This window comes from Paramacrobiotus metropolitanus, unplaced genomic scaffold (assembly GCF_019649055.1).
Source record: "Paramacrobiotus metropolitanus isolate TYO unplaced genomic scaffold, Prichtersi_v1.0 Parri_scaffold0000015, whole genome shotgun sequence".
Lineage (NCBI taxonomy): Eukaryota > Metazoa > Tardigrada > Eutardigrada > Parachela > Macrobiotidae > Paramacrobiotus > Paramacrobiotus metropolitanus.
In genome coordinates, this window is record NW_026570235.1 from 786,604 (window position 1) to 803,594 (window position 16,991).

Here is a 16,991-nt window from a genome sequence, read left to right on the forward strand (position 1 = left end):
CTTCTTATGAGCGTAAATCACGCGTTCCTCACCAGTGCGGGAACATCGCGATGATTGGCTGTGATCTTAACCAATAGAAATTGTGCAACACAACGTACTGTATTATAACTTTAGTAGCACCTATTTAGTGGCACCTAGACATAACTGACTGTGCTGTATTCAAACATTTAGTAGCACCTAATTAGTGGCACCTAGACATAACTGACTGTGCTGTATTCAAACATTTAATAGCACCTAATGTGTAGCACTCACACTACCGTTTTAAAATACAGCACATAGTGTCTAGGTGCTACTAATTAGGTGCTACTAATAGTTTAATGCAGCACAAAGAACATAGTCAGTTATGTCTAAGTGCAGCTGAATAGGTGTTACTGCACGTTTTAATATAGAACATAGTCAGTTATGTCTAGGTGCCACTAATTAGGTGCTACTAAAGTTTAATACAGTACGTTGTGTTGCACAATTTCTATTGGTTGTAATCGCAGGCTTTCACAGCCAATCATCGCGATGTTCCCGCACTAGTGAGGAACGCGTTGCACGCATCAGCTGTGCGCGCACCCCCGGGGTACAACTGGATGGCCTGGCAGTACGAAAGTCTGCAGAGAGCAGACTTTCTCAACAAATTTTGGAATTAAACAACGTTACAACAACAAACAAGTTCAACACTGGTAATTAGGAAAAGTAAGTAGTTCTTCACCTAAAGTTAAAAATTTAAATTTTTTAGCAAATCGGAAAATTTAATTATCGTGCTAGTTGTCTTCTGTTGTTCTCCGATTTTGATTATGAAGAGCATATTTAGAAGCAGTCTTCTATCCCACTGGACGTCTAGGAGAACACATCCGAGAAGCGGTCTGCTGGAAAATGTCGCTCGTTGCCTGAATCAATACTATTCCTCTGATTCCCGTGAAAGCCTTCCGCGTTATCAGGATGACACCAATCGACGCACCGATATGTCCGGGGAATTCCGTCAGTACCTGGGACAGAGAATTAAAGCAACAGGCGCGATTACTGTCGCGGAGTACATGAAAGAATGCTTAACTAATCCCATGTATGGTTATTACACTCGTAAGAATCCCATCGGCCGTCAGGGTGACTTCATCACTTCTCCGGAAGTGTGCCAGATATTTGGAGAACTACTGACACTGTGGTGCATTAACGAGTGGGCCATAGCCGGAGCTCCTACCGCGTTCCAGGTAATACACGTTTCCTGTGAGCTGCCTGTGCAGAAGAAATAACACGAAGTACTGACCGGCGGCTCTGCAGAATCTGTAAAGCCTGCTTTGTCGTTTAGATTATCGAACTTGGCCCCGGATCTGGAATTCTCGCGTCCGATATTCTGCGCATCGCTTCCTCTTTCGCGCAAGTCAGAAATCACTTTACGTTGCATTTAGTGGAACGGAGCCCGGCGCTTGCCGGAGTGCAAGCGCAGCGCCTGGGCATTGTAAATGTTGAAAGGAAGAGTGAGGATGCCGTTCCGTATCAACACGGTGTCAGTCAGTACGGTGTGCCCGTATCATGGTATCTGCGCATTCAAGATATCCCCAAAGCACCGGCGTTTATTGTTGCCAATGAATTCTTCGATGCGCTCCCCATTCACAAATTCCAAAAAACCGAGAATGGATTTCGGGAAGTGATGGTTGATTTGAACCGTGAAAACGGCCAGCTAATGTTCGCGCTGGCTCCGCAAAGCACGCCCGCAACGCGATTGATACCGTCCCCATGTAAACACCGCGATCATCTGGAGTTTTCTTTGGAATCCGCTGTAATATTGGATGACATTGCTGACCGGGTAGCGGACTGTGGTGGCGGGGCGCTGATTATTGACTACGGCCATGAAGGCACAAAAGGAGATACGTTTCGCGGATTTCGGGAGCATCGTGTTGTGGATGCGCTAGACAGTCCGGGTGGTACGGATTTGACGGCTGATGTGGATTTCTCGATTTTGAAAGCATTACTGAAACCCAAAGCTGTAACTTTTGGTCCTATTCTCCAATACGAATTTCTTGCCAATATGGCCTTTGAACGAAGATTTGACGCACTGATGCGAGCTTGCCGAAGTGATAGCGAAAGGCAGCGTCTTGAAAGTGCTTGTGATGTGCTGATAAATCCCGCCAAGATGGGTGGACAGTTTTTTGCTTTTGCTGTTGTGGGCAAAAGTAGGAGCTCGCTAGGACAGTTATCTGGTTTCACGGCAATCAAAACCGAGGGGCAATAAAAATTGTGAATTCATGGTACTTCCAAGTTTATTAAAAATATAAAGTAGTAAAATCAGTCCAAGTGCCGCATCTTGCGATTCTTAGCATTATGACTGATTTACATTGTCGAACAAATGCCAAACAAAAGAAGCTGAAGAATAGGAAACATCCTTCAAATATGAAAAGATTTAGCTTGTCATTATCATAAAGGTTACATTATCAGAATTTCGTTCCATGAAGTTAGTCTTAACCCTGAACTTCCTTCAAAGCATGTTAAAGTTAAAACGAAAAATATCGGTTGATGTTATTCAGTGCTGTAAATCGTACAAATTCCTTCAGTTGCTCGCGTCTAATCGTTTTTCCAACAACAAATGAGGATGTACTTCCTTCTCCCAGTATTCAGGTGCTAAAAAGCAACGAAAACACGTTAATGAATCTTATATTAAGGAGTCGTAAAGGGAAAAACTAAAGAAGAAAGCAACGCGGGCAGTCTACGATGGAAGTTTCTTTAGAAGACCGAAAACCAGTGCTTTTGCATAATCGCTTCTTAGTTCCTACGACCAGCCGATAAGTAACATTGCACTGCGCGTACCATTGAGAACGTCTTCCAAATCAATAGTTTCATCTTTGCCATTCAGAACGTCCAGATGGAGGTTGGATGAAGGCATTACCGAATTTCGCGAAGGCTGCAATCACAACAAGTACAACAGAATTTACGGGATTTTATTTTCTAATATGAACCGACCTTGGGCAATTTTCAATAGTAAAAACAGCAGCTGACCAAAAATTTAGAGAAAAGCTTCACAAAGTCAGAACTCCAGGTTCACACTTACAATGATACTTATAAAAACCACAGTTCAACCACAGTACCTGTTTAACCAGAAATTTTTCCATCTGTAGACGCAGAGGAGCATGGATTCCTTGAGTCGACCGAAGCATGGCGTAATTCATTCGATCTTCCTGTGTATCATGCTATAAAGAAATTTGTTCGCATTATTACCGCATACAGATTGGTTAACCGTAAACAGCGATCTGGTATTCGAATACAGAATTGTGAGTGTTAGAATACTTTTTACGCGTATCAGTTCATATGCCACTCCTCAGACTCCTGCGTTCATGTTTAAGTACTCGTACTGTCAGTTTAGACTTCACTTCAGAGTCGGAGACTCAGGGCATACAGCACTTACATATAATTCAGATATTTCCAAAGGATGAACATCCACCGCCTTTCGTGCTACAGAGGACAGACTGAAAAAGCCAGTTTTACAGTTAAGACTTAACAGCAGCGAAAGTCTTGACAGAGACAGTGACGCGGTTATGCAGATGATCGACAAAAACGAAACGAACCCCGACTGCAGAGCATCGCGAAGTCCGTGGGGATTAACGCTTTCTTGCTCGACTGCGCCGTCGATACTCGCATGATTACTAGCACCTTTCGCGTGGAAGGTAGAATAACCGAAGCTCTGGAAGCAAAATTTCCGTTGGGAACACAAGGCAACACAAGGTACGCAAGGCAAACAACAGACTTACCATTTCTCAGATTGCAGAGATGAACAAATAAAAAAACCAAGTATTATCTCAGTCAACTCAGCCTCACCGTCAATTGGCCAAAATTTACTGCTATAAGATGTTCGTGTGATACAATTGCAAAAACGCTTTTTCGCACAATCTAATAATAGGTACGAATTCCTTCACGAAAAATGGCACAATTAAAATATTGTTCTTCTGTCAAGTGTCAAAAACTTCGACAGTCAGGGTCCGCTATCCTCCACGTTTTCTGCTATGTCATTCATAAACATTTCTCGTTTGTCGCCACCCAGCGAAGGTAGCGACGTCGACGCAGGAGAGGGCAACGACTGTCGTCATTATTGTCCTAGCGGGCAAACGTTTTATCCTTAGTCCCGGGTTCCGACTCAGCAGGTGGAATTTCGTCAGGGTTGCTTTGAAATCATGTGCTTAAAATGAGTACTTTCTTTAAGAATTTTACTATACGAAATCCCAGATACCCGGTCTGTTAAAGCATGGCATACCGGTAGTTAAAGTACAGTACTCGTAGTGTAAGTAATCATCTTCGTTCCCATTGGTATCTGATCATCTGTTTTCAATTAAGTTCAATAACGTTAGTTGTCCCGTGTCGGCGACTGTTGCAAACCATGATACCATCCGTTGTCTTTCCATTTCTCCAGGAAAACACGGTTACGCCGCCTAATCGCTTTCCGTCGTCTCTTGCTAACGGAACGGTAAGCCAGCTTGCGAGTTGCGAGACGACACGCGGGACTTGATAGCTGAAGCGGTTTAGGTACGGTTTTTCAAAGTTAACATTAATATTAATACGGTTTCAAAGTTATTGTACTGTAGTCCGCATTTGCTTTCATGTTTAGCGCCACAACCAGTACTATACGGTACCACAGGACTGCTACTGGTAAACAGTATGCACTATTGCACTTGATACTTATGGTTAGTTAATACCTATGTATTGTACATACAAGCCGCACCGGACGCATATTGCACAGGTGAAACATTGACAGAAAACAGTGCCGCTATTTATTCCACAGTCTACGATACGTCTGAGCCGGTTTGGCAAATGGCAGACGCCGCACATGTGGACCAACGTTCGGTACCATACGTATTTTACGCCTCTTTTACAGTACTGTACAATAAACTTGTTTGAGTTGTGTGCAACATTTGCTATACTTACTCCGCTGCATGCCATAACATAACTCATAAAAATAACGGCAGTGAAGAATGCTAAACGATGCTTGAAGTTGGGTTTGTTTTGCTTCGAAAGTGAAAGCGCTCCTCAATCTATCCGTAATCGAAGATTTCGACGGCAGAATGTGCAGAAAAGGATTATTTTCATCTGTTTCGTAATTTGCGAATCACTGTTCGGAATTACAATTGCTGTTATTTATGAATGAATGACCGAATGGTTTAACTTTAATGTACTGATGTACACGACATTTGGCGCTTTACTTCACTATCAGAGCAGTGCTTCTGGAACCAGCATCGATTATCGATCATTAACCAGGAGTTCGTAGGTTGGGTTGCGACAGTTGCCCACACCCTTGGTCATTCACAACAAAATTGTGCACTGTTATTAATGCCGATATGGGTATGGACTCCATTTCCAAGTAGACCCATATCCTTTAAATTGTGTGCACTGTGCAGTACTGTGTACTTGTACGATGGCACAGACTTGAACTCGTTCGTCACCTGTTTTTCGCGAATCTCTTTAACTGGACAGCGATCGAGAAGAAACCGGTGTGCCCTGTCGTTGATCTGTTATGTTCGTCGCCATGGATTTACCATATCGGAAGTTGCATATTGGCATAATAGAATTTTCGATTTATCTTTTGCTCCTGGGCTACTCTTGTGCACAAGGTAAAAAGCTGCATGTGCAGTTGTCAGTGATTAATAATAAAAAAGGTAAAAATAAAGTATCCACCCCAAAAACATTTCTCGTGGAGCGGCAGGCGGTAACTGCCGAGAACTGCAAATATGTATGTATCACATGTTATAATAATGTATAATAATATTATAGTATATGTGGTATATACTATACACCTGAATTTTAAATGTTCTTTGTGCGACTGGTCATTTGTAAATGCGTCCAGGCTCCAGATATACTCGTACAACTTAAAACTGCTTGTGGTAATCAAAATAAATTTTCATATAATACAGTATATAATTTAATCAGGAGAACGAAATCCTTAGTTTTATTTAATACGTCCGCAGCCTGCACAGCAAATGTTGGTTTTGGACACCGCAACGTCTTTTCTTTGTGAGGAATTGATAAAAGTAAAATACTATTTTATAATGGAATTGATAAAAGTAAAACACTATTTTATAAAATACTATTTTATAACTTTTCATATGGTGAATACAAATATGACGGAGTTTTAAATACGCATGGAATCCGTGTTTTTTCTTACAGTTGTTGGTTGTTTGAGTTTCTTTATTAGACTGCGAGGTTTTTAAATAAATGCTGAAATGTCATTAAGTGATGCTAATACAGTAATTACGTCTAGGTACTCGTATCTGTCTTGGTATCCTGGTTGCGTTAAATTTATTTTCATGAAAAAAAACGCAACATAATTTTCGACAGTGTGTCCGTATTTTTATGAGGTGCGGCATGTGAACCTCAAGTGCAAAAGTCTGAGAACCAAGGAAAAACTACACCTGTTATCAATAATGACTCTCATTTTTTCTGATAGTTTTGGTTAAATCTGTTTATTTTTTATCGATTCACGTTGGCCTGTGGAATTTGCTCCCAATTAATGGTACACTGTACATCCCGGTTTTTAAAATGTCGCTATTTCATTGATCCTTCTGTGATGTCATGTTGACCACAGTGGTTTAGACGTTAAAGTGAAGGACTTTTCAGTCTTCTGAGAACACGAGAAATTATCAAAGTATGCATGGATTAGTACCGGTTTGTGCAAGGTGATTCACCCAGATCGATAGGGTTGTGTTTGTAAAGTGGTATGCGTCACGCATTCAACGTTTGTTCATGACGTTCCATTTGGCCGAACTCTGTCGGCACGCTCATGTTACTCCATTTCGCTGTATGGAGAGTGAGACTATTGACTGTTCATCAGCAGCGGATGGAGGTCATATCAGTCCACGGTTTGATTCAACACCAACGGGCTACGATCTGTACACATAATATTATGCGTCCACAAAAAAGCGCAGTGCGGTGTCCATAGAAATGGACAGTAGACACTGCTGGTTAGAGAACTGCACGTCAACGTATGCAAAAATTTAAATGTACTGAAATTTCGGAATAAAAAACGATCATCTTTGAAGCGTCTGAAATATGAACTACGACCGGAAGCACAAGAAAACTGCAAACATGTTTGATGCACTCGTTCTGTGTATATATGACGCAAATCGATTGCTTTGCTATAAAATTTAAAATTTAGAGATCAACTCCTAGAATTTAGGAGTTGATCTCTGAATTTTATTATAATTAATCGTTTTACATTGAATTGCATAGTGCATACATACTTACGTTAATAACTTACTATGTATGGACTTGATAGCTTGACCATGAATTATTACTGTAGCACATCTGGATTTTCGTTGAATAAGTTTGTTTATGTGTGATACATGTAGCAACGGTGTGATTTTGCAGACAATGATATTCGGGATCGTCCTGTGTTGTCTCCGGGTACACCATTTATAGACACTCCAGCCGGTGGAAATTTTGAATTAAAATGCAGGGGCGTTCAGACAATTGACTGGGTGCTGCCGCGAGAAGCTCAGCGGGTATGTTATCGCTAACTCCGTAAGACAGCCTTCTTTACCAACCGAAGAATTTGATTAAACTATGAATGTATTGATAAATGCAAGCATACATATTGCGGTGTGTTTATGCCTAATATAAAGCAGCGTATTCCCTTCGGACCGATTTCATCGTGCCGAGATCCGATCAGACGTTTTATCTTTGTTTACACTCGTGTTTTCCAGAATGATAACAAAGTTACGATTGATACGATTAATCTACCGGAAGGCGTTGTGTCCACACTGACAGTTAACACGGCGACTGGATCCGATACTGGCCGGTATCAATGCAAATATGTCGGTTCTCCGCCGCAAAAAGATTCCAACGTCGACGAGAAATACACTCGCTCTATTTACGTTTTTGTTAATGGTAAGTTGGTTAAACTTCTTTATTTCTTACTGAAAAAATCAAATTGGTTTTTGGTGCGATGTTTGTACATGTTTGATGCGTATCACACAATAACGATTTGGATCTGGTTTAACCACGAACCGCACATTTCCTAAGAAACACTTGCACATGGGCGATTTCTAGAATTTATTGATGCTAGCATAGCATGAAATTGAAACTGAGCAAAAAACCTTTCAAATGTATTTTGATTAATTAAAATATGTAAAACATTAGATTTGACTTCATATGTTTAAATGTTAACAATAACTGTGCGGCAACTGCAACTGCATGATGACACTAATGCAATCAGGAAATGCTACTGCCGAAAAAGCTGGTAATTATATTTAATTTGATTAATTTGCCATCTGCGTTTGCTGATTAAGTAGTCGTACATATATAGTACCTGTAATATACTGGTGCGTCTTGTACTGAGTCATATTTTCGGCATTATTAAAGAATTGAATTAGGAAGTTTTTTCTAGATCCAGAACAGCTGTTCTTGATTGAGGATGGTGCACTTCCCGATCTTCCGGAATTTATCACACTGAACCAGGGCGTGCCGTCCATAATTGCCTGTTTGCCGACATACTCCAATGCTGTCGTGGAGTTATTGGGACAAGGAAATCGACCGTTAACGGAAGATCTTCGTTATGATCCAACCATCGGCTTTACTGTTTTGTACCCCACGGTGTTTTTCTCCGGCGGTTTTACTTGTCGTTTCAAAGTAAAAATCGGAGGAAAGGAAAAGAAAGCTGATAAAAGCCTCCATTTTTATTACTTTGGTACTGATTTTATATGCTGAATATACGTACTTATTGGAACGTGGTCACTTGTTGCAGTATTTGTTTTTCATTACAGAGAACAGCGACCCACCCGTGCCTCACATCAATACTGAATCCGTTCGACATGTCACTCTGGGAAAAGATTTTTCCATATCGTGCGAAGTGCATATTAAACCACATGGGGTTATTGAACTGGACTGGACACTTCCTTCCGCTTCGGTAAGTCAAATCACCCAACTGCAGTGTCTCACCCGGTTTTCGAATAACTGTCCGAAAAAAAATTACCTTAGGTGTTTTAGTAAGTTTTACTTCAGACAGGGGGAAGGAAAGATGAAAAGGAGGAAACGGAGGACAAAGTCGGGGCAGAGAGCGGTTTGCAGTACAGGGTGGTTAGAAAAATACTGACTGTTCGAACATCCGAGTTTCTGGACAATGGAGACTATACTTGCTCTTCAAAGTTTCCTTCCAATACGGCAAACGTGAGATCGCGTACTGTGTACGTGAAAATTTATCCAGGTGAGATGCTTTGCACAGCTTTCGATCGTCGTGCATAGTAAGCCGAACAAAACTTTGTGTAGTTCATGATCGTATTGCGTTCGGTGGTGTATATTTTTGAATTCTGATTCCTAAAGCCTTAAAATGTACACTTCTGATAGTTACGATGGGTTTTGACGCTTCTTAGGAAATAGCCATGTGACACTGGGAGTGCCTAAGCCGAAAGTGGAGGTCATTAAAGGCGCACGGGCCGATGTTTACGTCACTATGGATGCCCATCCGGAGCCAAGACTGCAGTGGTACAAGAACGAGAAGCTGGTGGCGGTGGGACAGGGCCGGATAATGCGTGTGGGATACGCTAATATGACCGGCATCCAGATAGTTGGGGCGATTGGGGAGGATGCCGGCAACTACACACTAGTGGCCACTGCTCGTGGCGAAAGAGATACAGCCAACGTTACTTTGATTGTCAATGGTATGTATGTTGAAGAAAATGCATGAGCAAATTACATAATTATACAATAGGAACTATTAAATTTTATTTTACAGAGGCACCGACGATTGAAATTATTTCACATAAATCTAAGCCGTTTTTTATGTGGAACACGCGGGTTGAGTTTATTTGTTCGGTGACCGCTTATCCCGCTCCGCATGTTATTCTACTATGGGCGCCATGCTCTCGGACGTGCCTGGATAGCGGACCAGATGGAGGGGAAAACAGATTTGTGCTTGTTCCGAATGAACAATATACTGTTCATACGGACATCACTGGGCGGTACACAACCGCTAAACTGTCTAAACAGATGATTGGTGATTCCGGATTTTTGCGGTGTATGGCAGAAAACAATTTTATGGGAAGCACCCATAAAAGAACGTTGGATCAAAGAGTGTTAATTACAGGTACAGGTAGTTTATTTATTGCCGCGTATAAAATAAGATAGTGTTTCGCAGACTGTCTGCAGTAATTATTATGATAGCGCTGATTGTGCATGATAGAAAAGTCGAAATACATGTACGGTAAACGTCGACGTTCCGTAACCGTAACAGTACTACGAGGCGAAGATGATCGGGTCAGTTTTTGCCATTTGTGGATTTAGTTTACAATTTCTTTCGTAGATGTGGAAGAGGGATTTCAAGCAACCATGGTCCCGGCTCAGCCTGTTCAACACGAAAACGTCACTTTCGTTTGCAAAGCAAACAACTACGAATACAGCTACGCAAAGTGGGAAAAACAGCCGTTAAGCAGTTGGAATTATAATAGTGGTTTCCAAGCAGTGGAGCAGAATAGCGGCATCAGATTAGCCACTGGCGATGTGGATGATATCTACTCACACGTCGCTATACTGCGAATGGATAAAGTCCAACCGGATATGGAAGGACAATACCGATGCATAGCTGGCCGGGCTGGTTCAGTTGATGTACGACGGAGTGTTCCCTTCGAACTGAAAGTCCGAGGTATAAAAGTATTTGCTGCTGTGTTTGTGGGGCCGCATGTGCACAGTTGGATAGCTGAAATTCATTTATAGAAACCATTTCTGCGTTTTGCGCACATGCGCTTTCGGAAAATGGCCAAAATTATAAGCCCAGTTTTTATTAGAACTTAGAATTACGATGACTGAATTATAATGACGTGTTTCTTGAACAACATCAAGTCACACATTGTCAACTTATTTGCAAAACTGATGTCCTATAGCCCCTACCGCACCAGCGTTTGTGTCACATGTCCAGGAGGACGTGGCGGAAAAAAACGTTGACTATCAAGGTCGATTGGAATTGGACTGTGAAGCGACCGCTAAGCCGGTGCCTTGGTATACCTGGACTAAAGATGGCCGACCTGTGTCTACGAATGGAGCTGTGACCATCGATAAGAATGGTGCGCGATTGATTAATGCCAAGTTCACACATGACGATCAGGGACAGTATTTATGTGTGGTGCAAAATGCCGCCGGGGAGATCTCCAAGACCTGGAAAGTGGTGGGTGGAGTGTCTTACGAGGATAGACAGAAGAATTTGGCCATGATTGGTGGGATTGTCGGGGGTATATTTTTGATTTTCACTCCGATTGCGATATTCTGCTGCCTGCGCAACATAAAACAGAAGGTACGCGGTTGGTTACAGTTATAGATTGCAGTTTACCATAAAGAATTTTTACCATAAACGTAATTTTGATAAAAATAATATAGAACAGGATTGCGGAATTGGTGTACTTGGAAGCGCTGCTGCACAACGACACCGCCAATCCGGCACTGATTGATCCGAACGTGCCGCTCACGGACCAAGTGGCTTTACTGCCGTATGACGAAAAATGGGAATTTCCGAAAGAAAAATTACATATTTGTAAGTTTTGTGAATTTATTCGCAACATTTCCTTGCTGTTCTTGGGGTATACTAATAATACACCAAGGTGGCTGGATCAGATTGTCGACAAACAACTTTGTTAGCACGTGTGATTAGATTCGGTTTTCAATTATGAGCAAAATATAATAATCATTATCATCCTGATGGTCGTCTTTTAGTGGGCAAAGTGTTGGGTTCTGGACAATTCGGCAAAGTGGTCAAGGCAGAAGCTGAGGATTTAAACAATGTTCCCGGCCGGACCATTGTAGCCGTGAAAACGCTCAAAGAAACTGCGGATATTGTTCAACGGAAATCTCTATTGGGAGAAATCAAAATTATGGCGCACATTGGACAGCATTTGAATGTTGTTAATTTACTCGGAGCGGTTACCAAAAATTTGACGAAAGGTAATTATCTAAACGCGTTTCCACAAATTATTTATTACTATTTTTATTCTAGTTAACCATGGCATGCTGTTATCATGCGAAATTATTTATATTAATAATACATGTCCAGTATTACAAATGTCAGCAGTTTCGCGCTTTTTCTATAAATAATTCAGCTGCATGGAAAAAGTTCCAAAAAATTACCAACATAGTGTTCAGTGTATTGTAGTGTTTTCTGGTGCTTTTATGAAATGGTTTGCTAAGCTATAGTTAGCTTTTGCGACAGCGAGGTCATTTGTTTAGGTGAATTGTATATGTTAATGGAATTCTGCCCAAACGGGTCACTGCGCGAATACCTTCAGCGCCATCAAGGTCATCGTTTCTTCAATCAAGTGGATGTCATTGAAGGCGTTTTGTTGCCGTTAACGGACGATCAGCTGGACGAAATCGAGAAAAAACAAATGGAATTACAACGTCAAAAAGAGAAGGATTTTGACGGGCGCATCCTTACGACACGAGATCTTATTTGTTACGCTTTCCAAGTTAGCCGTGGAATGGGTAAGGTTTGGTGTACTTCTGCAGATATGGAGATACCCAATAAGCCGCACAACCAAATGAATTTTTTCGTTTCTGCTTCAGAATATCTTGCTTCTCATCACGTGATTCATCGTGATTTGGCGGCAAGAAACGTACTGGTTGCCGACGACAACGTGGTGAAAATTTGCGATTTTGGCCTGGCGCGACAAGAGTACTCGGTTTACACAAAGAAAAATGTGGTATGGACTGATTTCTGCGGAAACACTTCAGGTTTTATTGTAAGCCGATGTATAAGATAATATTTGCAGTTTGAATTGCCTGTCAAATGGATGGCCATTGAGTGTATCTATGAGAGCGTATTTTCCACGGAGAGTGATGTTTGGTCATTTGGCATATTGCTGTGGGAATTGTTCACCCTCGGATCAACTCCTTATCCTGGTCTGAATATTGACCAGGATTTCGTCGAGAGGGTTCGGGATGGATACCGCATGGAGCGTCCGTACCTGGCGCCTAAAGAAATGTATGTTGGTAGTATTTCTTGTTCCCTGTAGTGATAATGAGCAAAAATCAATCAATAAGTGCAGTCGGTATTATTAAATTGAAAAACGCATGATAGGTCTGTTAGCCATGCACCAATAAGGAAATGGATTTTTGAACTGGTTCAAAAATGATTCGCAGTCCAGAGATTTACCTGTGAAATTCGGTTGAGAATTATATGATAGCTAATAAATTTTGTTAGGTACGAAGTGATGAAACACTGCTGGGAAGCAGCACCAAAGGCGCGACCATCATTTTCTGCCCTTGGTGTACATCTTGGCAGTTTATTGGAAGCGTCTGTACGGAAAAAATACATCGACCTGAATATTCCATATCAGGATCAAAATGTCGCCAATCAAATCGGTTCCGATTATGTTAACGATGAGTTCCGTCGACGCTCACAGGAAGTACCCACAAGCGTCGTGGATGGACATGGTCCAGTGAACAACCAGACGTATGTGCCAACGTATAAGGTCCTTCCCGGACATACTACCGAAACCCCAACGAAACCCAAGCGCACTGTGCGTCCTGTTGGCGCAAAGAATGCACTGGATGATATGGAATTACAGCCAATGCTCTCCCGGTCACCGAATCCCAGTCGACCAGGTAATCTGATCGAAAACGAAGATTACCTGAACGATCAGTTTGTCACTATACCGGTTAATCGCTCGGTGCACAATACGGCGGCACCCGGCGTGACGTATAAGCCGTCGTTTTCCGATCATTCCAGTGGATTTCATTCTGATGTTCCCGATGATCTTAGCCCCGTTGTAAATTCCAGAGCAAACTATTTGTTTAATCAGAATGTTAAAAGGAAACCGAGTTCGTCGGAGGTGTGAATGCATTCCTGATGTGCGGAGTGACCGCATTGTTGTTTGTCTGTGTCTACTGTTATAAGTCTCTTGTACCAAAGACATTCTGTTATTTTTACGTTTTGGGTGTTGAAAGTTAATTATGATAATGTGGATAAGAATGTATTTACTTTCTGCTCAAAAGTGGACTGCTTTTGTTGTTTCTGTGATTTTTCACTTGTTTTTATACCCAATTGAATTGTGCGTTCGCAATAAAGTGATGCTGTGACTGAAATTCTCCCAGTATGTATACAGTTCTTTGTGAATCAACCGAGAAGTGGCAGAACAGCCATAAAGTAAAATGAAATGTGCAAATTCCCAGGGTTTTAATGGCTTTTCGGGTATAAACTGGTTAAAACATACAAAGTAGCCTCTAAAATTTTTTAAAACTCTTTTCCTCAAAGGCGTAACAGCCTATCGGAAAATACTTAATTTATCGCATACCAGAGAGCAACAACTTGACATACGCATACACAACGCCAAGAGCACTGTATGCGGATGTGATCATGAGAGGAAGGAATGGCAGGTTTCTATCCAAATGCAAAACAAAATGTATACACTCTCCATATAAAGCCACGGCAAAAAATCCCAAAATATACAACGATTCCGCAGCATTCAGCAATGGAAACACACTCCATGCCGATTGACTGAGAGGAAACCGATCCTTCAACAGTCGAAATAAAACGTATCCATATAAAAACAGCATCATATACTTAAGGGACACTTCCGGTGCGGTGAACAGCAGCGGGTGGAGTCCAAAATACCCCGCCGTCGTCAAAATCAAATAAATCTTGGCATCCTTATTGTTATTAATCGCCAGCCACGTATACGGAATGGTCACCAGCAGAATGGCTTTTTCGTGCACATGCCAGCCGAAAAGGAAGCTTGAGAGTGTGCAGATAGTCAAACCCTTGACGAACTGATCCCCCGTTTTGGCATTCCACAGCATGCACAATGCCGGCAGCATTCCCAATACGGTAAGCAGCATGGTCACGGACGGAGTAATACTGGGCAATAGAGTATGCTCTTGCCCACCCACCAAGCCTCCTGTTAACGCCGCCGTCCCATTCGGTAAATGAATAAACTGCAGTTTCGTCGCGCCGATCGTGAGAAATTTATCCGCAGTGTTGTACAAGGCCCAAAAATTCGGCGCCCAGTAGGCGTGCGTTAAACCCCGTTGGAAAGGAAACAGTCGGCTGATGACTTGTCCCAGCTGATTTAAATAAATAAACGGACCCAGGGAAACTGCGGAAGCGGCTAGAAAAATCCCCCCCAAAATGGCAAAGGCTTTAATATTAAAATTTTTGAGCGAAATCCCCTCGGGAAAGCAGCATTGTCGCAGGAGAAATATGCCGAACGGCGGGGCCATGTACAGAAAAATATGCTTAAAATTCAACGCCACACTGAACCACAGCGCCGCAGCAAAATACCGTTTCTCCACCATCCGAATCACCGCCAACTGGACAAACCCCAATAAAAATCCATTATACTGAAAATGAATATGATCCACAATTAACAGGCCCACATTCCACAACATCAGACAGGCATAAATCGTCCCGGGTGAATACGCCGCGCGGCTCTTGGCGCTCAGTGCGCGCTGCAGTAAATAACGATAACCTTGGTATGTCGCATACACGAACGTCGCATCCAGCACAATCACCGAGACGCGCTGAAAGACGACGGTGGCGTGGCTGGCGTACGGCAATTTGGTGATCATCAGCATACGGGGATCACAGAGTCGCGCCACGTGGGAGAGGAGATATTCCATCCAGGCGAAGAGCGGCGGATAGTCCAACGTCCACTCTGACGTGGCTTCGACGTACCACTGGCGCACGGGCAGCGAATGCGTCACAGCCAGCCAGTTGCGGTGCACTTCGAAGTCGGTGGAACGGTAGGCGGGAATAAAGAGGAATTTCAGTGCGGTGACACTGACCAGCAGGAAGATAAACGGACCGCTGCGTGAATCGTTGCGATCGAACGTGGGACTTTTCAGCGCTGGTGCGCCGTAGTTATCACCGCGATTGTCGCCCAGAAACAGTCGTGCTGCAAAACCGAATTTTTCATATTTGCGTAATTTTATTTAGAACATTTGTGCGTTCTGCGCGCTTGTGAAACGCTATGCTACGGCCAACTAGGTGGTTGTGGAGAATTCTGCGTAACTTACGACGCGGTGCGAGGTTCTCGGGCGACAGTGGATTGCGCGGATATGCTCGCAGCGGATTCTGCATGCCAGCATCGCCACTTCCAGCGTGCATGCCATAAGAGCGAAAACGTAGGGAACCAGGAGGCTGCAAAGAATTCGTTAGTTACCTGAACGCGGCATACTGGCACACTCTCCAATATTTTTCTGCACGAAGATTAGCGTAATGTCTACGATCTCACCTGCATGTCCGAAATTCCCATTCAGTAACGGGAAGATATGTATTGGAGTCACTACTCTATAACAGCAGGAAAATTTTTGCAAATAAACTGGAAAAATAACGAAAGCAAAATTTAGTACTGATAAAGTTTATGCGCTATTATTGAAGAGTGACACTTTATAAACACGAGAGCAGATACAGCGTACAACACTAAAAACAGTGCTACTCGTATGCAGAATGATCTATGGTACCGACAACGATCGGTATCATCCGAACAACATCCAAGGCGGTTGTCCTTGTGGCTGGTCTGTGCCAAATGATCACAAAAGTATTCTTAAGCAAAAATCGTATCCATAGGCTTAAAAATACATAAAAAATTTACTTTTTGGCAGTATTAAGGCAGTTACTTAGTATTTATTTTGATTGCAGATGCAGAGTATTGTATTGCTATGACGCTTCCGCAGTTAAGCCTTCTGTGAAAAAACTGGTAAAACGTAAAAGCGCACTACTAGACGGGAGTTATTACCGTATTTATTTACTCGTTTCAAAGTATAGAAATGAAAATGAATAATTATGAATTTATAACAGCTGTTGTTTAAGGTACCGTTCAAAGAGGTACGAGTAAGTATTTGCCGTACGTACTTGTTAAAGCAATTTGTTCACGGTTCCGAGTTCGATTTTGGTTTTATTTGGATTTAGAGCAGTATTAATAATTTCGTAAGACTCTTAAGTACAGTATATTACAAGTTTTAATTAGTCTTGGCAGATATTTGAATAAAAAGTATATCGTGTAGCAACTGACATAAGTATAAGAGTCTATACTTCTGTTATGAAGCTTTCA

General features: G+C 42.2%; 4 protein-coding genes across 7 annotated transcripts; 2 read left to right on the forward strand and 2 right to left on the reverse strand.

Annotated features, from left to right (window-relative positions):
• The first annotated feature begins 561 nt into the window (after window positions 1-561).
• LOC129584926 (protein arginine methyltransferase NDUFAF7, mitochondrial-like) lies at window positions 562-2,246 on the forward strand. Of its 2 annotated transcripts, XM_055477359.1 has the most exons (3): window positions 562-681; window positions 800-1,193; window positions 1,292-2,246. In XM_055477359.1, the coding sequence occupies exons 2-3, from the start codon at window positions 951-953 to the stop codon at window positions 2,213-2,215; spliced, it is 1,167 nt and encodes a 388-aa protein (XP_055333334.1). In that variant the 5' UTR covers window positions 562-681; window positions 800-950; the 3' UTR covers window positions 2,216-2,246. The 2 variants fall into 2 exon arrangements, with proteins under 2 accessions (XP_055333334.1, XP_055333332.1); XM_055477357.1 differs by having other exon boundaries at window positions 640-1,193.
• LOC129584927 (proteasome maturation protein-like) lies at window positions 2,226-4,238 on the reverse strand. The gene is made up of 6 exons (XM_055477360.1): window positions 3,726-4,238; window positions 3,543-3,658; window positions 3,383-3,443; window positions 3,066-3,167; window positions 2,788-2,881; window positions 2,226-2,601 (listed from the first exon to the last, which is right to left on the reverse strand). Exons 1-6 carry the CDS (start codon window positions 3,726-3,728, stop codon window positions 2,531-2,533), a joined length of 447 nt encoding a protein of 148 aa, XP_055333335.1. The 5' UTR covers window positions 3,729-4,238; the 3' UTR covers window positions 2,226-2,530.
• A 567-nt stretch (window positions 4,239-4,805) lies between these two features.
• LOC129584862 (vascular endothelial growth factor receptor 1-like) lies at window positions 4,806-14,019 on the forward strand. The gene is made up of 16 exons (XM_055477240.1): window positions 4,806-5,576; window positions 7,330-7,463; window positions 7,665-7,848; window positions 8,348-8,647; window positions 8,724-8,866; window positions 8,962-9,163; window positions 9,330-9,617; window positions 9,692-10,042; window positions 10,259-10,597; window positions 10,836-11,242; window positions 11,326-11,479; window positions 11,659-11,886; window positions 12,169-12,423; window positions 12,505-12,641; window positions 12,711-12,922; window positions 13,142-14,019. Exons 1-16 carry the CDS (start codon window positions 5,480-5,482, stop codon window positions 13,776-13,778), a joined length of 4,068 nt encoding a protein of 1,355 aa, XP_055333215.1. The 5' UTR covers window positions 4,806-5,479; the 3' UTR covers window positions 13,779-14,019.
• An 88-nt stretch (window positions 14,020-14,107) lies between these two features.
• Window positions 14,108-16,896, reverse strand: LOC129584864 (probable dolichyl pyrophosphate Glc1Man9GlcNAc2 alpha-1,3-glucosyltransferase). Of its 3 annotated transcripts, XM_055477243.1 has the most exons (5): window positions 16,793-16,896; window positions 16,406-16,508; window positions 16,173-16,228; window positions 15,955-16,078; window positions 14,108-15,833 (listed from the first exon to the last, which is right to left on the reverse strand). In XM_055477243.1, exons 3-5 carry the CDS (start codon window positions 16,191-16,193, stop codon window positions 14,224-14,226), a joined length of 1,755 nt encoding a protein of 584 aa, XP_055333218.1. In that variant the 5' UTR covers window positions 16,194-16,228; window positions 16,406-16,508; window positions 16,793-16,896; the 3' UTR covers window positions 14,108-14,223. The 3 variants fall into 3 exon arrangements, with proteins under 3 accessions (XP_055333218.1, XP_055333217.1, XP_055333216.1); XM_055477242.1 differs by lacking the exon at window positions 16,406-16,508 and having other exon boundaries at window positions 16,793-16,878; XM_055477241.1 differs by lacking the exons at window positions 16,406-16,508; window positions 16,793-16,896 and having other exon boundaries at window positions 16,173-16,350.
• Window positions 16,897-16,991: the final 95 nt, after the last annotated feature.